Raw genomic sequence first — 22,500 nt, forward strand, 5'->3', positions numbered from 1 at the left:
AGTCGATGAGGACAGAATTCTACCTACTTCACTGAATGAAGTCGGAAGAATGATGAAAAGAAGAAATGCGCAGAGAGAAGAAGGGGAAAGGAAGGAAAAATAGACGCAGAAAGAGGCAGGAGAGACCGCAAGAGCGTTTTAAAGAGAAAAGTTACAGTGTTAGACAATGAAGAAGTTGAGCCCAAAGAAAGTTGTGACAACCCCCCAGTCGACGAGGACAGAATTCTACCTACTTCACTGAATGAAGTGGATAACGTGAAAGAAGAACGCCTCAGAGAGAAGAAAGGAAAAGAAAGGAAAAATAGACACAGAAAGAGGCAGGATAGACAGCAAGAGCATCTTGAGAAGGAAAACACTGTTGTTTCAGAAGCAGCCGCCAGACCTGAAGTAGAAGACGGTGAACCTGAAGGAGGAGGATTTGGAAGTCCAAACCTTTCAGATGAGGACGCTGGGAAGGTCGACGTGGAAATGGCCCAACTATCCATTGCCAATCCCATTAACATCATCTATGATGTGGAACAATTGGAAGAAGAATGGATAGAAGAGGAGAAGAAAGGAAAACGGAGAAACAGAAGGAGAAAGAGGCAGCGAGATCAGAGTGAAGATTATGCGCCTGTGAACAGTGAACCTGAATCAGGAGTTGAAGAAAATTCAATAATAGAGGACGCTGTAGAAATGGAAGACAACGACGAATCACAAGATGACAGCGAAGAATCAAAGTATTGGGAAGACTCAGAAGATGAGGAGTTCTCAGAAGTGCAAGATGAGGAGGACGAGTATGACTCAGAAGAAGAGGATGAAGAGGACTCTGAGGAGGATGAGGACGACTCTGAACAAGATGAGGAGGATGAGGAGGACTTAGAAGAAGATGAGGATGATGTGGAGGAATCAGATCAAGAAGAAGACTCAGAACAAGAGGAAGAGGATGAGAACTCAGAACATATCAGGCCTAAAGCTAAAGCTAAAGCTAAAGCTAAAACTCAGGCTCAAGAGTATGTATGGCGGATTCCAGGGTTACCAAGGAAACGAATTCCGGGACTACAGAAGATGAAGCCGCCAAAACCGCAAGCGAAAAAATGCCGCAAGAAGACGAAGGAGCAAAAGAGCCAAATGAAACAGGCTCGGAAACAAGTCCACCAAAAGGTTACGAGGACTCAGTTCCAGCGAGGAGGAAACAGATGGTGAGGGATGGACAAGAGGTAAAAAGTCTGGTCCTGGACTTGGCTTGCAGGTGACAAAGCCTGGCATTCTCCACCAAGGCAGGTGGATGGACTACACCAACAGAGGCCAGCAACTGCCCTTCCCCACCGTGGCAGGCAGATGGACTCCACCAGTGGGACCAATGGCTGATTCCCCCCAATCAGCCATCGACTCCAACTGACGGACTCCACCAGTGGGCCAGTGTCTGGTTCCCCCCAACCAGTCACTGGCTCCCACTGCGTACTCCAACCAATGGGGCCAACAGCTGGTTCCCCCGATCAACTGTTGGCTCCCATTGACGGACTCCATCTACCAGTCCCAGTGAGAAAGGGTGCATGTCTGACAGCTGAGGGATGAGCCCTTCCACCTGCCTCAGTGGGGGATGATATTTGCCCTTCCCACTGGGGCAACAGCATGGGCCAAAGGCATCCCTTTACCTCTGCGGCAGGCGGATGGACTCTGCCTGCAGGGACCAATAGGTGACCTCCCCTACCAGGTCAAGTGGACGGACTCTACCAGCGAGAACCAGTGGATGCCCTAACTAGGGACCTAGGCGAGGGCCGGGAGTGGTGCCCTTCCCCGCCGAGGCAGATGGACGGATTCTACCAGCGAGGGCCAGTGGGTGCCCTTCCCCGCCGAGGCAGATGGACGGACTCTACCAGCGAGGGCCAGTGGGTGCCCTTCCCCGCCGAGGCAGATGGACGGACTCTACCAGCGGGGGGGAGGGGCCAGTGGGTGCCCTTCCCCGCGACCGCAGATGGACGGACTCTACCAGCGAGGGCCAGTGGGTGGGCCCTTCCCCCGCCGAGGCAGATGGACGGACTCTACCAGCGAGGGCCAGTGGGTGCCCTTCCCCGCCGAGGCAGATGGACGGACTCTACCAGCGAGGGCCAGTGGGTGCCCTTCCCCGCCGAGGCAGATGGACGGACTCTACCAGCGAGGGCCAGTGGGTGCCCTTCCCCGCCGAGGCAGACGGATGGACTCTACCAGCGAGGACCAACGGGTGCCTTTCCCCATCAAGGCAGGCGGATGGACTATGCCGGTTGGGCCAATGGCTGGTTTCCCCCAGCCAACCATTAGCTCCAACTGGTGAAATCCGCTTGCTTGGCTGGGATGGGCAGCCTCTCCTGGCCACCGCCGGTCGAGCCCCTCCACCTTGCCTTCCGGCTCGCAGCCCCCTGGCCCATCGGTGAGTCCACTTGCGGCTGGGAGCCCCTTCTCCTGGCCACCGCCCGGTCGGGAGCCTCCGGGCATCCTGGCCACCTGCTCGGCCTCGGGAGTCCCTCCTCAACCGCGGTGCTTCTTGCTTAGCCCGGGACGGCAGCCTCCTCCTGGTCGACCGTCCCTCTGGCCTCGGTCGATTCTCCTGCCGCCGGTCGCCCCTCCCTCTGCTTCGGCTGAGACGGGCAGCCTCTCCTTGGCCACCGCCGCCTCGAGCCCCTCCCTCTGATTCGGCTGAGACTGGCAGCCTCTCCTGGCCACCGCCGGTCGAGCCCTCCCAACCCCCCCCTGCTTCGGCTTGGGACGGGGCAGCCTCTCCTGGCCACCGTCCGTCCGAGCCCCTCCCCCTGCTTCGGCTGGGACGGGCAGCCTCTCCTGGCCACCGCCGGTCGAGCCCCTCCCCCTGCCTTCGGCTGGGACGGGCAGCCTCGGTCCTGGCCACAGCAGGTCGAGCCCCTCCCCCCTGCTTCGCTGGGACGGTTCAGCCTCTCCTGGCCACCGCCGGTCCGAGCCCCTCCCCCTGCTTCAAGCTGAGACGGGCAGCCAATCTCCTGGCCACCGGTCCGGTCGAGCTTCCTCCCCCTGCTTCGGCTGGGACGGGCAGCCTCTCCTGGCCACCGCCGGTCGAAGGCCCCTCCCTACTTCGCTTCGGCTGGGACGGGCCAGCCTCTCCTGGCCACCGCCGGTCGAGCCCCTCCCTGCTTCGGCTGAGACGGGTCAGCCTCTCCTGGCCCACCGCCGTCGAGCCCCCTCCCCCTGCTTCGCCTGGGACGGCGGAGCTTCCTGGGCCCACCGCCGGTCGAGCCCCTCTGCTCGGCTGGGACGGGCAGCCTCTCCTGCTAGGGCCAGTCCAATAAGAACAGCCGGTCGAGCCCCTCCCCTCTGCTTCGGCTGAGGCGGGCAGCCTCTCCTGGCCACCCGCGGTCGAGCCCTCCCTCTGCTTCGGCTGGGACGGGCAGCCTCTCCTGGCCACCGCCGGTCGAGCCCCTCCCTCTCATTCGGCGGAGACGGGCAGCCTCTCCTGGCCACCGCCTGGTCGAGCCTCCCCCTGCTTCGCTGGGACGGGCAGCCTCTCCTGGCCATTCCGCCGGTCGAGCCTCCTCCCCCTGCTTCGGCTGAGCAGCCTATCCTGGGCCACCGGCGGTCGAGGCCCCTCCCCCTGCTTGGCTTGGGACGCCTAGACCCCTTCCCCTCCCCCATTGGCCACCGGGCCAGTCCCCCGGAGGTCATCCCCCTGCTTCGGCTGGACGGGCAGCCCCTCTTCCTGGCCACCCCCGCCGGTCGAGCCCCTCCCCCCCCCTGACCTTCGGTGGGCGGGAGGGCCTCTCCCTGGCCCACCCCCGCGGTCGGGAGTCCCTCCCCCTGTACGGCTGGGACGGGCATCCTCCCCCGGCCACCGCCAGTCTAGCCCCTCCCCCTGCTTCGGGTTGGGAACGGGCAGGCCGCTCCTGGCCACCGCCGGTCGAGCCCCTCCCCCGCTCGGCGGGACGGGCAGCCTCTCTGGCCCACCGCCGGTCGAACCCTCCCCCCGGCTTGGCCTGGGACGGGCAGGTCTCCCCTGGGCCACCGCGGTCAGCCCCTCCCCCCCCTTTCGCTCGGCCTGGGACGGGCAGCCTCTCCTGGCCACCGCCGGTCGAGCCCCTCCCCCTGCTTCGGCTGGGACGGGCAGCCTCTCCTGGCCACCGCCGGTCGAGCCCCTCCCCCGGCTTCGGCTGGGACGGGCAGCCTCTCCTGGCCACAGCCGGTCGAGCCCCTCCCCCCCCTTCGGCTGGGACGGGCAGCCTCTCCTGGCCACTGCCAGTCGAGCCCCTCCCCCTGCTTCGGCTGGGACGGGCAGCCTCTCCTGGCCACTGCCAGTCGAGCCCCTCCCCCTGCTTCGGCTGGGACGGGCAGCCTCTCCTGGCCACCGCCGGTCGAGCCCCTCCCCCTGCTTCGGCTGGGACGGGCAGTCTCCCCTGGCCACCGCCACTCTAGCCCCTCCCTCGGCTTCGGCTGGGACGGGCAGCCTCTCCTGGCCACTGCCAGTCGAGCCCCTCCCCCTGCTTCGGCTGGGACGGGCAGCCTCTCCTGGCCACAGCCGGTCGAGCCCCTCCCCCGGCTTCGGCTGGGACGGGCAGCCTCTCCTGGCCACTGCCAGTCGAGCCCCTCACTGCTCGGCTGGGACGGGGGCAGCCTCTCCTGGCCACCGCCGGTCGAGCCCCTCCCCCTGCTTCGGCTGGGACGGGCAGTCTCCCCTGGCCACCGCCAGTCTAGCCCCTCCCCCTGCTTCGGCGGGGACGGGCAACCTCTCCTGACCTCTGGCAGTCGAGACCTTCCTCCCGCTTTGCGGAGACGGGCAACCTCTCCTGACCTCTGGCAGTCGAGACCTTCCTCCCGCTTTGCGGAGACGGGCAGCCTCTCCTGGCCTCTGCCGGTTGAGCCCTTCCTCTTGCTTCGCGTGGATAGGCAGCCTCTCCTGGCCTCCGCCGGTTGAGCCCTTCCTCCTACTTTGTGGGGACAGGCAGCCTCTCCTGGCCTCTGCCGGTCGAGCCCCTGGCCTCCATCTGTCGAACCCTTCTTCCTGCTTCGGCGGGAATTGGCAGCCTCTCCTTCCACCAGTCGAGCCCTTACCCCTGCTTCAGCGGGGATGGGCAGCCTCTCGTGGCCTCCACCTGTGAAACCCTTTCTTCTGTTTTCGCGGGGATGGGCAGCTTCTGGCCTCAGCTAGTGAAGCTGTCTCTTCTGCTCTGACAGGGATGGGGAGCCTCTGGCCTCCGCCAGTGGAGCAATTTCTCCTGTTTTTGCGGGGAGAGGGAGAGCCTCTTGGATTCTGCAGGTTGAGCCCTTCCACCTGCTTCGATGGAGATGGGCCAGCATCCTGGCCTCCTGCGGGGTGGGAGCCCTCATGCTCAGGTGGGGATGGGACAGCTGCTGCTAGGAGCCCTTCCATCCTGCTTTCCAAGTGGGGATGGGCCAGCTGCAGGAGTACGGGAGGCCCTTGGACCTCCTGCTCCGGCGGGGACGGGTAGCTTACGGGGTGGGATGCCCTTTCCTCCCTGCTCCGCCGGGGATTGCAGAGGCCGGTGGAGCCCTTCCTGCTCCGGCGGGGACGGGCAACTGCCAGTAGAGCCCTTCCTCCTGCTCCAGCGGGGACGGGCAGCTGCCGGTGGAGCTATTCCTCCTTCTCCGGGTGGGACGGGCAGCTGCTGGTGGAGCTCTTTCCTCCTGCTCCTGGCGGGGACCGGCAGCTGGCCGGTGGAGCCCTTCCTCTTACTCCGCGGGGACTGGGCAGCTGCCGTGGAGCTCTTCCTCCGTTCTCCAGCGGGACGGGCAGCTGCTGGTGGAGCCCTTCCTCCTGCGGGGACGGGCAGCTGCCGGTGGAGCTCTTCCTCCTTCTCCAGCGGGGACGGGCAGCTGCTGGTGGAGCCCTTCCTCCTGCTCCGGTGGGGACGGGCAGCTGCCGGTGGAGCTCTTCCTCCTTCTCCAGCAGGGACGGGCAGCTGCCGGTGGAGCCCTTCCTCCTGCTCCGGCGGGGACGGGCAGCTGCCGGTGGAGCTCTTCCTCCTTCTCCAGCGGGGACGGGCAGCTGCCGGTGGAGCCCTTCCTCCTGCTCCGGCGGGGACGGGCAGCTGCCGGTGGAGCTCTTCCTCCTTCTCCAGCAGGGACGGGCAGATGCCGGTGGAGCCCTTCCTCCTGCTCCGGCAGGGACGGGCAGCTGCCGGTGGAGCCCTTTCTCCTGCTCCGGTGGGGACGGGCAGCTGCCAGTGGAGCTCCTTTTCCTCCTCTCCAAGGCATGGACGGGCAGCTGCCGGTGGAGCCCTTCCCTTTTGCCTCCTCTCCGGCGGGGACGGGCAGCTGCCGGTGGAGCTCTTCCTCCTTCTCCAGCGGGGACGGGCAGCTGCCGGTGGAGCCCTTCCTCCTTCTCCAGTGGGGACGGGCAGCTGCTGGTGGAGCACTTCCTCCTGCTCCAGCAGGGATGGGCAGCTGCTGGTGGAGCCCTTCCTCCTGCTTCGGCGAGGACGGGCAGCTGCTGGTGGAGCCCTTCCTCCTGCTCCAGCGGGGACGGGCAGCTGCTGGTGGAGCCCTTCCTCCTGCTCCAGCGGGGACGGGCAGCTGCTGGTGGAGCCCTTCCTCCTGCTCCGGCGGGGACGGGCAGCTGCTGGTGGAGCCCTTCCTCCTGCTCCGGCAGGGACGGGCAGCTGCTGGTGGAGCCCTTCCTTCTGCTCCGGCAGGGACGGGCAGGTGCCGGTGGAGCTCATCCTCCTTCTCCAGCGGGGACAGGCAGCTGCTAGTGGAGCCCTTCCTCCTGCTCCGGCGGGGACGGGCAGCTGCTGGTGGAGCCCTTCCTCCTGCTCCAGCGGGGACGGGCAGCTGCCGGTGGAGCTCTTCCTCCTTCTCCAGCGGGGACGGGCAGCTGCCGGTGGAGCCCTTCCTCCTGCTCCAGCAGGGACGGGCAGCTGCTGGTGGAGCCCTTCCTCCTGCTCCAGCAGGGACGGGCAGCTGCCAGTGGAGCCCTTCCTCCTGCTTTGGCGGGGATGGGCAGCTGCCAGTGCCCTTCCTCCTGCTTTGGCGGGGACGGGCAGCTTCTGGCCTCTTGCTGGTGGAGACCTTCCTCCTGCTTTGGTGTGGACGGGCAGCCTCTGGCCACAACTGATGGAGCCCTTCCTCCTGCTTTGGTGGGGAAGGAAGCATTATAGTTTTCTTTGTATAATTTGAGATACTCGATGTTTTGGCGAAGCATTTACCCAATTCCTTTGCTACTAGTTTGGGGTTTGAAATATAGCCGTTTTCTACTTTTAATATAGGTAATGGTTCTGGCCGATATCTACCCTGCAGTTTATTTATTTTCTTTCAGATTTCTTTGTCTTGAGTTTTAGAATTTATATTATTAATATATTTTTCCATGAATTTCTTTTGGCTATCTTGAATATTCTTTTCTGCTTTGCTTTAGCTCTCAAATACGCAATTCTATTGGCATCACATTTATGTCTCAGATATCTTCTAAAGCATGTTCTCGTTATCTTCCTTGCTGCTTTACATTCCTCATTCCACCAGGGTACCAGTATGTCTAGTCGGATTGCCTGAGGTAACTGGAATAATTTCATTTGCTTTATCATCTATTGTTTTTACTAGATGTTCATAAGCATCTATGTGGTTTGTAGAGTCTGATAGTTTTTTGTTAATTACCGTTTTCTCTTTATATAAATTCCAATTTGCTTCCTCCATTTTCCTCTTCGGTATATATGTTATATTAGTATTACTTTTCAACTCAATTTGTATTGGCCAGTGGTCACTCCCAAATAAATTATATTTACTTTCCAACTGAAATCTGTGGCAATTTCTGGGGAACTTAAAGTGACGTCTATTGCAGATGTGGTATTATGATGAACATCAAATCTTGTTGGAGAACCATCATTTAAAATAATCAAATTTTTTTTATCTATAAAATCTAGGAGGATATTTCCTCTCCTGTCAGATGATGTACTTCCCCACATGGGATGTTTGGCGTTAAACTCAATCCAAAACCTCCAAAATGCAAAATCTTCAGTTTCACAATACTTAATGACTTTAATTTCACCATACCTTCCAAACATTTCCATAAAAGCAAAACAATTTAAATCTGAGGAGAGAGAATCAACATAAAGGAGAGGATTCTCTCACCACTGCTAGAGCTTTCCATAGCCACATTCAATGTCTTGTCATGGGTCGTCTTCTGTACAATTGAATTTTCTTTAGGATTGTCCTTGTTCATGCCAGAGATCGAAGAGGAGGGTAGTGTCAGGTCGCATTGTCCAGGGGAGTTTATTGTAGGGTCGTTAATCATTAATCTGTGAAGAGAAATTTGAAAAACCTACTGCAAATCAGGCAGAAAACCAAGCCCACCGCACCAACCCCTCTCTCACCAAAGACACTCAGCAGAGACTGACTCCCATATGTCCACTCCCTACCCTACCCCGAAGGGATAGCTCTATCATAACATAAGTGGCTCAAGTGTAAGCAAACCCCGCTTGATAGGACTGAGGGCATAACTAGTATGCAATCATCCCCATTCATGTTACAATAGAGGGCACACCGGAAAGAATGCCGAGAGTCCTACCGTAGAGACTATACCTCCCCGGATTCCACAGGCAAGTCCCCCATAGGTAGTTCCGCCCCGATAGATATTGGTATGAAATTATATCAACATCCTCAGGGTCCAAACATACTCGAGAGGCGGACCAAACCTCTACAGTCTCTGCCATTTGGATCAAGAAAGAGCCAATGTGCATAAGCCCAGCCCCTGCCCAACCTGTAAGAAGGTTCCAGTGAAGAGGGGGGGACAGCTAGGTTGAGCAACTGAGTTAAAGATAGTAGAAGAGTGGAAACAAATTTAAGTAAGAGGAAAATTGAGACTTTTGGATTCGACCCAGTTCGAAAGCCCTCTTGCCCGCTATGCATTTTCAGCTGTCAGCTGAAAATGCGTAACTTCGTCAAGGCAGTCTCAAATCAAGAGGGTTGATGCGTAAGACCACTTTCAGTTGGATACAAACGAGTAATTTCAGCTGCATACATAGAACACGTCAATTTAAGTCATTCAATACTTTAAAATTCGATACAGAGAATAATTTAAATTAGGTTGGATACACAAAATACTTTAATCTGGATACAGAATACTTTAAGTTGGACACACAATACTTTCAGTTGGATACATAACTACTTTAAATTGGATACAAAGAACACTTTTAGTTGGATACATAGAATACTCTAAAACTGAATCATAGAATACTTTAAGTTTGTCAGGTTAAAAATTACAAAAAAACGCTTCTCTCCAGGGACATTTTTGTTTGACTAACTGCAAGTTTGATACAGAGATAATTGTTTATAAAAACGACTTTAGAAAATTATCATACCAAGTGCCTTCTCACGCTTATAATTTTTGAAAGCAGTTTTCTGTAGTCTTTAGCCATCTTCCAACCATGACTATTATGAGATAAGAATGAAGGGTCACATTATAGATAAGAATGAAGGGTCACATTATAATCTGAAGACACTGCATAAAGAAGAGTTCGATGCCAAACACTAAGCAAGCACTCTTCATTCTTCTTCATCTCCATTTCAAGAACGAACCCTGAGGAATTACCAATGCACGAGAAGTCGAAAATAATGCTTAGGATTAATCAGATCGAGACATCAATATACGCTAATCATCGCAGTCCCAGGTCAAATTCATTTCCTTGGATCCTACTACATCGTCTCATCTTTCGCGAGATGAGATGTCGAATTACGGATCTCGTCTCCCAGGGATGCTGCTGCATCTTTTGATGAAGTGGGTGGGTTCTCCTTCTCCACGAGAACAACGTCTTTTTCCATGCAAATGCAATATCCGTCTGTCGATTCCAGAGAATTGGAAAAAAAACTTAATACGAAGGAAACTCAATAAAAACTGCCCGATTTGAATAACCTAAATTCAACACGCACTTGTGTACAAATGTTGGCCTATTACTATCATTATTATATAGAGGTAAGCAACATTTTTTTTATACACTTAAAACTTCTCGGTAAGGAAACTGATCTATAATCTCTCTCTCTCTCTCTCTCTCTCTCTCTCTCTCTCTCTCTCTCTCTCTCTCTCTCTCTCTCTCTAATAAAACTACGATTTAAACACAACCATAATCCTCTTATTGTGCGCTCTCTCTCTCCAATGAAACTACGATTTAAACACAACCATAATCCTCTCATTATGCTCTCTCTCTCATCTCTCTCTCTATCTCTCTCCAATGATTGATTATGATTGATAGGGAATTGGGGCATACCAAGCTGGACTCTCTCTCAATGAAACTACGATTTAAACACAACCGTAATCCTCTTATTGTGCTCTCTCTCTCTCTCTCTCTCTCTCTCTCTCTCTCTCTCTCCTCTCTCTCTCTCTCTCTCTCCAATGAAACTACGATTTAAACACAACCGTAATCCTCTTATTATGCTCTCTCTCTCTCTCTACTAAACCTACGATTTAAACAACCGTAATCCTCTTATTGTGCTCTCTCTCTCTCTCTAATAAAACTACGATTTACACACAACCGTAATCCTCTTATTGTGATCTCTCTCTCTCTCTCCAATGAAACTACGATTTAAACACAACCGTAATCCTCTTATTGTGCTCTCTCTCTCTCTCTCCAATCTCTCGGGCGTCTCTCTCTCTCTCGTCCTTTCCGCATCTCCTCATCCTCCTCGCTAAAACTCTCTCTCGCTCTCTCTCTAATAAAGAAACGAACGATTTAAACACAACCGTAATCCTCTTATTGTGCTCTCTCTCTCTCTCTCTAATAAAACTACGATTTTAACACAACCATAACCCTCTTAAAGCTTCAAGCAGTTCATGATCATAACTTACAAACATATCTCGCAGCTCATGAACATAACACCTACAGACTATCGCCCGTTAAATAAATCTCTCAAAAGAGATGCTCAAACGGACCCGTTCCCGTCCCTTACTTTGATAGGAATGGTAATCGAGCCACCAGCATTCCTGAGCCGAGGCATTCCCGAGATTACACCAATTACCATTAAGGAGCCATTATAACCAACTCCAAGGGCCACTGTACAGACGCGGAGATGGATAACTTTTTATGATGGGAAACTCCTACTTATCTTCATTCACTTTGTAACCTTTCTATATTTTCAATTTATTTTATAACCCTTCTATGCCTTCATTCACTTTGTAACCCTTCTACGTCTTCATTCATTTCTCAATCCTTCTATATATCTCATTCATTTTGTAACCCTTTTATTCATCTTCATTCACCTTGTAACCCATCTATGCATTTATTCATTTTGTAACCCTTCTTGTTTTCATTTCACTATATGTTTTCATTCACTTTGTAACCCTTATATATCTTCATTCGCTTTGTAAAACTTCTGTATCTTCATTCATTCTGTAACCCTTTTATGTCTTCATTCATTTTGTAACCCTTATCTTCCTTCGCTTTATAAAACTTGAATCTTCATTCATTCTGTAACCCTTCTATGTCTTCATTCATTTTGTAACCCTTATCTTCATTCGCTTTATAAAACTTCTGTATCTTCATTCATTCTGTAACCCTTTTATGTCTTCATTCATTTTGTAACCCTTTTATGTTTTCCTTCACTTTGTAACCTTTCCGCGTATTCATTCATTCTGTAACCCTTCTATGTCTTAATTCATTGTGTAACCCTTCTGTATCTTCATTCAATTAGTAACCCTTCTATATAACTTCATTCATTTTGTAACCCTCTTGTATCTGCGTTCATTTTGTAGCACTTTCCCAGTTTCTTCAAATTTCCCTTCTAACTTTCTCTTAACTTTCTGCAAATAAAAAACCTTATATTTTATTTTAGTTCTTGACTTTCTAAATTGGCCAAACCAAATATTTTTTTCTTTTGCTATTTAACTGAACTTTTTACTTAAACCGATTCAATGGCTTTGTTTCCTACTTCAACTTCTTTTAACTTTTCCCAAACGACAGACTCAATATTTCTTCTTTTTTATTTTTCTGTCAAAGAAAACTGTTGTGCCGGCTTTGTCTGTCCGTCCGCACTTTTTCTGTCCGCCTTCAGATCTTAAAAACTGCTGAGGCTAGAGGGCTGCAAATTGGTATGTTGATCATCCACCCTCTAATCATTCAGCATACCAAATTACAGCCCTCTAGCCTCAGTAGTTTTTTTTTTTTTTATCTTATTTAAGGTTAAAGTCAGCCATGATCTAACTTCTGGCAGCACTATAGGTACCAACAGCAAAGGCCACCACAGGAATGTGAAAGTGTTCCATGGGCCGCGACTAATCTTCTTATGGGCCGATGCTGAGGACACCACCGGACAGAAAACTAAGTTTTTGGAGCCTTTTATTACATACACCAAACCAAAGGATTTTGTTGTTGTTGTTGGTGATCAACTTCCCTCCTACATCGATGTTAATAGTTTGTTTGTTTGTTTGTATGGTGTTTTTACGTTGCATGGAACCAGTGATTATTCAGCAACGGGACCAACGGCTTTACGTGCACTTCTATCACCAGAAATACACATCTCTCACCCCTCAGTGAAATGCCCGAAAATCGCAGCCACCGAGGTGGCAGGCCAAATCCATACGATCACGCCACTAAGGTGCTCGCAATAGTAAGCATTTTCCTTTTTTGTTCAACAATTTTCTACAAAAGCCAAATAGTACTTTTTTCCTGCTCCGTTTTCCTGAACTGCCACCATGCGAAAAACCAGACATTTCTTTTTTTTCCCGTCTCACTTTTTCTGTTTTACTCTATTCTTTTTTTTTAATTTTTTTCCATGCGTCAAAACGAAAGATTTTCCTTTTCCCCCACCATTTCTCTCAACTTTCTATACACGCAGAAAGATTTCCTTTTACTTCTTCCGTACTTTCTTCTTCTGCCTTCCTTTACTTTCCACACCAGTCAAGCCTGATATTTTTTCCTCTCTTTTAGATATCCCTCAACCCCTCAACTTTTTATTTTGAGCAAAGCAAACAATTTTTTAAGACTAACAAGCAACTGAACCATCTACATAAATATGACGCTACCTCCCTTTTCCACAAACTTTCAAGAAAATAAAATAAAATTATATCTAATTCTTCAATTTTCCTTAACTTTATACGTATACAAACACAATTTGCTGTTTATTTAAGGTGCTTCACATAACGAACGTAAGACTTGCTTGTCCTTTCTTCGTCTCTCTTACAATGATAACAATTCATGTCAAAAGGAAAATCCTTTAACATTCTTCATATTACCTCGCCTGATACTTTTTATAACTTGATTCAACTATACTCGGTTTTTTTCCATCTGTCCATCCGCCTGTGGTGTTTGCGTATGGTAACACTGCGCCCCGGGCTTTAGATAGTTACATTCAGCTTACATTCAACATTAATAACAATATCCTATTTCGAATATTAACGGTGTAATTCGCATACAGTAAATTATTAAAACACTTTTCAGTTGCAAATGTACACCCAGATATCCTTTTATTTACCTAAAACTTACACATAGCGTAACTATTTAAAGCCTGGGACGCAGTGTTACCATACAAAAACACCACAGGCCGATGGACAGATGGAAAAAAACAGAGTATAGCTTATGTACATATAGGTTTGCCATAGCTGCTATTTAAGACGTCAATGCTAGGTTAAGTCATGCCACTGAAAAATGATATTGGAGCTAATATCACTTTTCCAAAATCAACATAACATTTCAACAATAAATAGAATTTAACGAGGTCCTTCTTCCAAATGGGTTTAATATGAACTCTAATGATATAATTGCGGAAAAAAAACTCATCGTAATTGTTTCGTTTTTAAGCTATGCTCCCCTCTTGTGCTTTTCAATGTCTTATCTAAAGGGCAAGGTTGTATCAAGTCATACCTACACAACATTCTCCATTGGTGATTTATGGAATGGAATGGAATATGCAATTCACGCCAAAGGCTAAGCGATGTGACCTATGAGGTCATTCAACGCTGAAAGGGAAAATGCCAGTAAGGAGGTTTAAAAGGTGTTACTGGACAATTGTTAGTAGATTTGATTTGATTTATACAGATTTTTGGCATAATGCCAAGCGTTGGGGCAACTAAGGCCATTCAGTGCTAAAATGGAAATTGACAGTAAAATGTTACAAAGGTTTAACAGAAGGAAAACCTCAAAGCAGTTGCACAATGAAAATTGTTAGATGGTGGACAGTAAGATTGAAGAAAGAATCTGAACGGAGGTACAGTAAAAGGAATGACAGTAGTTTCAGCTATGGGCCGAAGGCACGCTGCAAAGAACCTTAAGTAATGCCTACATTCCACCGAATGAGGTGCACTGACGGAACTACCCCTCCTACGGTGAATTGTTAGTAGAGGGTGGAAAGTAGGACGGAAGAATGAGAATATGAACGGAGGTACAGTTGAAGGAATGAAAGAGATTGCAGCCAAGGGCCGAGACGGTGCAAAGATCCTACAGTGCCCCACCGTGAAGGGCACTAATGAGAATATGAACGGAGGTACAGTTGAAGGAATGAAAGAGATTGCAGCCAAGGGCCGAGACGGTGCAAAGATCCTACAGTGCCCCACCGTGAAGGGCACTGACGGGAATACCCCTTCTTCCCTCCTATGGGGTCTGAGTGGAGGATTTTATCTAGGATGGATATTTGGGCTCTAAAATTCTTCTAACGATGGTGCAAAGGAACCTCCTCCCTCTCTCTCTCTCTCTCTCTCTCTCTCTCTCTTATAATTACGAATTTTTCTACCTACTTATCAGGGGAAAAAATTTCATTACTGAGAGACCTGGAATCAAACATATTTCACCTCTACGCACAAATATACCATTAATTCCTGCTGTGGGTAGCTATGCACGGATCAAATGAATTCTTACAATGGTTAGCTATAGAAATGCGTATAAATATAACTTCAAGCTAAATTTCTTATAAAAATGCGTCTGAATGTATAGTTTCCAGCTAAATGTCTTAGCTATAAAAATGCGTATAATGATACATTTCAAATATAATTCCTATTCGGATATAAAGTAATGATTATCACAATTTTAGACCTCTAGAACTTAACAACCCACCCCAAGACGTAACGTACCCTCAGGAGTCCTGAGGCACAAACCAACCTCTTTCCAGTGGGCGTAAATTAGTCGAGGCATGGGACCACTCTTATTCGGGCACCTGGTCCCCCCCGAAATCACGGTATTAGTCGCTCGAGGCGAGCGTCTCGGGAGGCGCCACCCCCTCATTGTTGCCAGGTTCGTCCCCCCCCCCCCCCCCCCCCCCACCCCCCAGGACCAAGGGTTTGATTTTAGCATCTACAGAATCTTAAAAACATGCTTATAATTCCTTGCTCGTCTCTTTTTACCCTTTTCTACCTTCCTTAAGGAATGAGGGGTTTGATTTAACTAACGTCTAAAAGATGCGAATTTCTGGTTGACCCTTTTCTATTATTTTTAAGGAATAGAGGGTTTGATTTTAGCATCTCTTAAGTATCACAGAAATATGTAGGTTTTTCATCGTCTGTAAGGTATCTCTAAAAGATGCGATTTTCTGATTGACCCTTTTCCACCTTTTCGTAAGGAATGAGGAGTTTGATTTTAGCATCTCTTAAGTATCTCAAGAAATATGTAAGTTTTTTCATCGATACTTCTCCACCTTTTTCAAGGAATAAAGGGTTTGACTTTAGCGTCTGGAAGTATCTCTAAAAGATGCGAATTTCTGATTGTCCCTTTCCCACCTTTTCGCAAGGAATAAGGAGTTCGATTTTAGTGTCTGGAAGTTATCTCTTTAAAGTTTGCAGATTTCAAACTGACCCTTTCCAATCTTTTTTAAGGAGTAAGGGGTTTCATTTCAGCATCAAAAGAATCTTACAAATATGCTTAGTATTCCTTGCGTCCTCTTTTTTTTAACACTTCTACCTTTTTAAGGAATAAAGGGGTTTGATTAACGTCTAACAGGCGAATTTCGATTAAACTCTTTCACCTTTTCGATTATTTTTAAAGGAATAAGGGTTTGAATTAGCGTTCTTAAGGTATTTACGAAATATGTAAGGGGTTTCATCAGCATCAAAAAAGAATCTTACAAATATGCTTAGTATTCCTTGCGTCCTCTTTTTTTTAACACTACCTTTTTTTAAGGAATAAGGGGTTTGATTTAACGTCTAAAAGACGCGAATTTCAGATTAACTACTCCTCCCCTTTTTGCAATGATGATCTCTAAAAGATTCAAATTTCTGGTTGCCCCTTTCCTATTATTCTTAAGTAATAAGGCGTTTGATTATAGCGTCTCTTAAGTATCTTGCGAAATACGTAGATTTTTCATCGATACTCTTCCACCCTTTCCAAGGGATAGAGGGTCTGACTTTAGCGTCTGTAAGGTATCTCTACAACATGCAGATATCGATTAACCATTTTCCCACCTTTACAGAATAAAAGGTTTGACTTAAGCTTCTGTTAAGTATCTTGAAAAATCTACAGATTTTTCACTGATCGTTTTCCACCCTTCTCAAGGTGGAAAACCTCAAAGCAGTTGCACTAGGAAACCATTTTTAGAGAGGGTGGAGAGGCAGATGGAATTAAGAGAATATGAACGGAGGCACAGTAAAAGAAATGAGAGAAGTTGCTCTTAGGAGGCCGAAGGGACGCTGCAAAGACCCTTAAAGTAATACCTATAGTGCACCATGTGCAGACACTTTAACCCCCCACCCCACCCACCGTCTCTATTTCTGTGGTTACTTTAGGTTGGCCAACGGAGGTGGTTCAACCTGCTAAAAAAACAACCCTCAGGCAGTATAACCAAAGTTTGATCTCGGGATTAGAACAGAATATACAACCTAAGCCGGGGACCTATGAGGTCAGTCATCACCGAAAGGAAAATAGTGTGTTATTGTTAGTATGGTGTTTTTACGTTGCATGCAACCAGAGGTTATTTAGCAACGGGACCAACGGCTTTACGTGACTTCCTAACCACGTCGAGGGTGAATTTCTATCACCATAAATACACATCTCTCACTCCTCAATGGAATGCCCGGTAGCAGGCCAAGACCATACCGATCACACCACTGAGGCGCTGAAAAAAAAAATTAAAGAGTAAAAAGTTACAAAGGTGTAACACGAGGAAACCTTTGTAGCTGCACTAAAAACAATTGTTAGAGGAGGGTGGAAAGTAAGATGGAAGAAAGTGTGATGGATCTCTTGCTATCAATGCCACCGTCAACATATGATTGACAGCTCAAGGAACGTGAAATGAAGGAACTTCTTCCATATGCATTTGTATGCTAAATGGCAAAACCTGCGCTACCCTAATGCTGTTCTCCTTGCATTTTAATAATTTTAGTATATTTATCTATATTACTTTTTTTTTACTATTTGGAAGCTTGAATTTCAAGTCAATGGTTCCTGTGGTGGGTCTGGACCATATGAATAGGGTTCATCTTCATATAATAACATAATAATAATAATAATAATAATAATAAGAATAATAATAATAATAATATAATAATAATAATAATAATAATAATAATAATAATAATAATAATAATAATAAAATAATAATAAAATAATAATAATAATAATAATAATAATAATAATGAGATTATTATTTTTTTTTTCCCTATCACGGCCCTCAAATTCGACTGGGTGGTATTTATAGTGTGGGGTTCCGGGTTGCATCCTGCCTCCTTAGAAGTCCATCACTTTTCTTACTATGTGCGCCGTTTCTAGGATCACACTCTTCTGCATGAGTCCTGGAGCTACTTCAGCCTCTAGTTTTTCCAGATTCCTTTCAGGGATCTCGGGATCGTGCCTAGTGTTCCTATGATTATGGGTACATTTCCACTGGCATATCTCATCATCCTCTATTTCTATTTTCAGGTCTTGATACTTATCCATTTTTTCCCTCTCTTTCTCTTCAACTCTGGTGTCCCATGGTATTGCGACATCAATGAGTGATACTTTCTTCTTGATTTTGTCGATCAACGTCACGATTGGTCTATTGGCACGTATCACCCTATCTGTTCTGATACCATAGTCCCAGAGGATCTTTGCCTGATCGTTTTCTATCACTCCTTCAGGTTGGTGCTCGTACCACTTATTACTGCAAGGTAGCTGGTGTTTCTTGCACAGGCTCCAGTGGAGGGCTTTTGCTACTGAATCATGCCTCTTTTTGTACTGGTTCTGTGCAAGTGCCGGGCATTCGCTTGCTATGTGGTTTATGGTTTCATTTTTCGTATTGCACTTCCTACATATGAGAGAGATGTTATTTCCATCTATCGTTCTTCGAATATATCTGGTTCTTAGGGCCTGATCTTGTGCCGCTGTTATCATTCCTTCAGTTTCCTTCTTGAACTCTCCCCTCAGTAGCCATTGCCAACGTGTCATCGCTGGCTAGTTCTTTAGTCTGTCTCATGTATTGTCCGTGCATTTGTTTGTTGTGCCATTCCTCTGTTCTGCTTGTCATTCTCCTGTCTGTATATTTCTGGGTATTCGTCTATTTTTATCAGTCCTTCTTCCCATGCACTCTTGAGCCACTCGTCTTCACTGGTTTTCATATATTGCCCCCAGTGCTCTGTTCTCGATGTTGACGCAGTCCTCTATGCTTAGTAGTCCCCTCCCTCCTTCCTTTCGTGTTATGTATAGTCTGTCCGTACTTGCTCTTGGGTGTAGTGCTTTGTGTATTGTCATATGTTTCCTTGTTTTCTGGTCTATGCTGCGAAGTTCTGCCTTAGTCCATTCCACTATTCCTGCGCAGTATCTGATTATTGGCACTGCCCATGTGTTTATGGCTTTTATCATATTTTCGGCGTTGAGTTTTGACTTGGAGTATCGCCTTGAGTCTCTGCATATACTCTTTCCTGATCGTGTCCTTCGTCTCTTGGTATTTTATATCCCCTCCTTCCATTATTCCCAGGTATTTGTATCCCGTCTCATCTATGTGTTTGATGTTGTTCCCATCTGGTAGCCATATCCCCTCAGTCCTTGTTACTCTGCCCTTTTGTATGTTGACTAAGGTACATTTTTCTATTCCAAACTCCATCCTGATGTCCCCAGATACAATCCTTACAGTCTGGATTAGGGTATCTATTTCCTTGATGCTCTTACCATAAAGCTTGATTTCGTCCATGAACATCAGATGGTTAATTCTGTTGCCTCTTTTCTTGAGTTGGTACCCATCATCATCATCATCTTCTTCTAATATAAAAACCACCCAGCCGAATAGGATGACCGAGATTTATTTAAAATATATATATATATATATATATATATATAATATATATATATATATATATATATATATATATAATATATATATATATATATAATAATACTGACGATACGGCAACGCACACTGTATGACAGCAAGGAAAAATACAGAGTGACGGGAAGGCAGATGGTCCGATGGTCTCGCGAGGCATATGGGGGAGAGAGAGAGAGAGAAAGAGAGAGACCTTTATCGGGCCATTTTTCATTTAAGGGAACCTTAAACTGCAGATAATTACCCGGACCTCATCGTGTCTTACATTTTAAACTCTAGAGGGTGTTTTTTCCTAGATGGTCCTGGTACAGTAGAGAGAGAGAGAGAGAGAGAGAGAGATTCAAATTTCGGGGCCAACATTCGCCACTGGCTTAATATACAGTTTCCTTGTACGTAGATTGCATGCACCCTGTCACCAGGTAATTTTACCTAAAAGCATCAAGTACCCTCCTCCATAGGGATTCGAACATTAACATAATAAATTACAGCAGTTAAAAGCATTTTATATAATGAATTACAGCAGTTAAAAGCATTTTATATAATGAATTACAGCAGTTAAAAAGCATTTTATGAAGTACAAGTTATTCACGTAACATCAGCGCGATACACCCTTTCATTTCGAATTCTTCGGAAAAACGTCGACAAGTACAAGATACTATCAAATAGAGTAACTACTAAACGTAACTATTGATATTATCATTTTAGTGAACACCAAGTGATTTACGTAACGTCAACGTGATATCCCTTCCACTTAAGATACTGCAGACGAAAGTCTTTCAGTACAAGATAACCTGCAGACGAACGTCTTTCAGTACAAGATAACCAAGTTACAAATTACTAAACTAACCTAACTATTAATATTGCATACCCTAATTGCGAACGGCTGGGTTGCACACAATGAAAGCAGCGAAGGACCTGACTTGACCTCAGAGCAAGACCTGACTTGACCTCAGAGCAAGACCTGACTTGACCTCAGAGCAAGACCTGACTTGACCTCAGAGCAAGACCTAGCCTTTCCGATGGCAATGGTGACCACTTGAAACTAATTATATAACTGAAAATAAAGGAGGCCAAAGTACAGAAGAAAATAGGAACTGATATTCTCTGAAAATTACCTCTACCCCTTCCCCTTCTTTTATTTATTACCAACTATTTTATTTTAATCTATTATTATTATTTTTGTTTTAATAGAGAAGAGAGGGATGGGTGGAAGGACACAAATACCAACTTAGCAATTTCAACAATGATCCAAATCTTTAACTATGCAAAGAAGACAGAAAGTAATACAAGAACATTCATTACTGGTGATATACCAACGTGTATACTAACTAATTTTCTTTAAGCTATAAACACGTTTTTATACCGATTTTTGTTATAAAATACTTCATGATTTCATTCCCTCTTAATTCACATAACAGAGAGCAAGGAGGAGACAGTCTTAATACAGCAGTGTACGTTCTAAATTCCTGTATGAAACTGATTTTTACTTATAACATAAGTACGTATTGTGTAATTATGAAAATCATACCAGCAGATCTCCTCTCTCTCTCTCCTCTCTCTCTCTCTCTGTATATGCGATATAGTGACACTATCAGATATATTACTTTTGAAAATACACAAAAAAACATTGGCAGATGTATACAAGCACACACAAAACACGGACACGAGTAAATATACGTATTATTATTGTTATTATTATTATTATTGTTATTATTATTATTATTATTATTATTCAGAATAGGATGGTAACGGGAAATACAGAAAGAGGAGTTATTAGAAAACCAGACATGCCGACACAAACAATAAAAGGCAGATAATACACACACACACACGAGAAGAAAGAATATACGCATGCATAAAATACCACAAACACGAGAGTATTTAGCCGTTACATGTAACGCGCGCGCGCGCACACACAAACCCACTATCCCGTGAGTTCAACGAAACTTAAACACCAGCTGTCATCCGCTGCGGATCAGAATCATCTCGCGGACGCGCCTTTACCTATAATCACGTTTCTCCCCGGATATCAATTTGCCTCTCCCGTCGTCCGCAAATTTCTAGAATCACAGACCACCCCCAACATCCCCCCCCCCCCCCCCCCCCCCCCCCACACACACACACACACACACACACACACACCACACACACACACACACACACACACACACTGGCATTTTTGGCGAGGCTTACCAACAATCATGAAACATGACGAGTTCTCATAAAAAAAAAAAAAAATAATTTTTTTTATTTTTTAATAAAAATAATTAAAATTTACACGATTACACAGGCCAACCCCGCCCCTTCCCCCACCCCACACAAGACACACACACACACACACTGGTAGTTTTGGCGAAACTTACCAATAATAATAATCAAATAGTTTTTTTGTAATAAAAATAATTAAAATTGACGCGATTATTAACAACGCATAAATGCGTAAGGGTATGATATTTACGATTTAATTTCTTTGTTTGTTTGTCTGTATGGTGTTTTTACGTTGCATGGAACCAGTGGTTGTTCAGCAACGGAACCAACGGCTTTACGTGACTTCCGAACCACGTCGAGAGTGAACTTCTACCACCAGAAATACACATCTCTAACCCCTCAGGGATTTAGGACTAAAGCCAAGCGCTGGGACCTGTGATGTCATTCAGCGCTGAAAGGCATATCGAGAGTAAAAGGTCTGAAAGGTATAACAGGAGGAAACCTTCGAAGTTAGAAGAAGGTAGAAAGCAAGAGGAAAGAATATGAAAGGAGGTACATTAAAAAGGATGAAAGGGGTTGCAACTAGGGGCCGAAGGGGCGCTGCAAGGAACCTTCAAGTAATGCCTACAGTGCACCATGCGTGATGCGCACTGATTAACTAAACGGAAGCCTTCGTCTCAATTTTCGCAATACATTTTCATTAATTACGATAGACACAAAACACATCCCCATCGAGGTCAAGGTCAAATATTGAACATTTACTAAGACAAAAACATTTTTAACGAAATACATTTTAAATAAGTGCATTTGCCTTCACGTTAAAAGCATTGAAACAGGTTTTATTTAAAAAGAAAATACAATCATCAACCTGTGTTATTTAAAAAGAAAATAGAAGCATCAAACTTTTTTTAAAATGAAAATACAATCATCAAAACTGTTTTATTAAAAAAAACAAGAATCAAACAGTTTTATTTAATAAAAATACAATCATCAAACTGTTTTATTTAAAAAGAAAATACAACCATGAAACTGTTTTATTTAAAAGAAAATACAATCATCAAACTTTTCTATTTAAAAAGATATTACAACCATGAAACTGTTTTATCCAAAAAGAAAATACAATCAAAATGTTTTATTTAAGAAGAAAATACA

At 46.6% G+C, this 22,500-nt stretch overlaps 3 protein-coding genes across 3 annotated transcripts in view; 2 read left to right on the forward strand and 1 right to left on the reverse strand.

The window, feature by feature from the left end:
* Positions 1-103, forward strand: part of LOC135223070 (golgin subfamily A member 6-like protein 24) — a 2,226-nt gene extending 2,123 nt beyond the window's left edge. Inside the window, exon 1 of the mRNA XM_064261578.1 lies at positions 1-103. This exon is cut by the window's left edge and continues 2,123 nt beyond it. Within this exon, the coding sequence (XP_064117648.1) occupies positions 1-103 (103 nt within the window).
* A 365-nt stretch (positions 104-468) lies between these two features.
* On the forward strand, positions 469-1,185 carry LOC135223072 (glutamic acid-rich protein-like). Its single transcript, XM_064261579.1, has one exon. The coding sequence runs from the start codon at positions 469-471 to the stop codon at positions 1,183-1,185; it is 717 nt and encodes a 238-aa protein (XP_064117649.1).
* Positions 1,186-5,670: 4,485 nt separating this feature from the next.
* LOC135223073 (trithorax group protein osa-like) lies at positions 5,671-7,092 on the reverse strand. The gene has a single exon (XM_064261580.1). It carries the CDS (start codon positions 7,090-7,092, stop codon positions 5,671-5,673), a length of 1,422 nt encoding a protein of 473 aa, XP_064117650.1.
* Positions 7,093-22,500: the final 15,408 nt, after the last annotated feature.

This window comes from Macrobrachium nipponense, chromosome 8, assembly GCF_015104395.2.
Source record: "Macrobrachium nipponense isolate FS-2020 chromosome 8, ASM1510439v2, whole genome shotgun sequence".
In the NCBI taxonomy this organism is placed as follows: Eukaryota; Metazoa; Arthropoda; class Malacostraca; order Decapoda; family Palaemonidae; genus Macrobrachium; species Macrobrachium nipponense.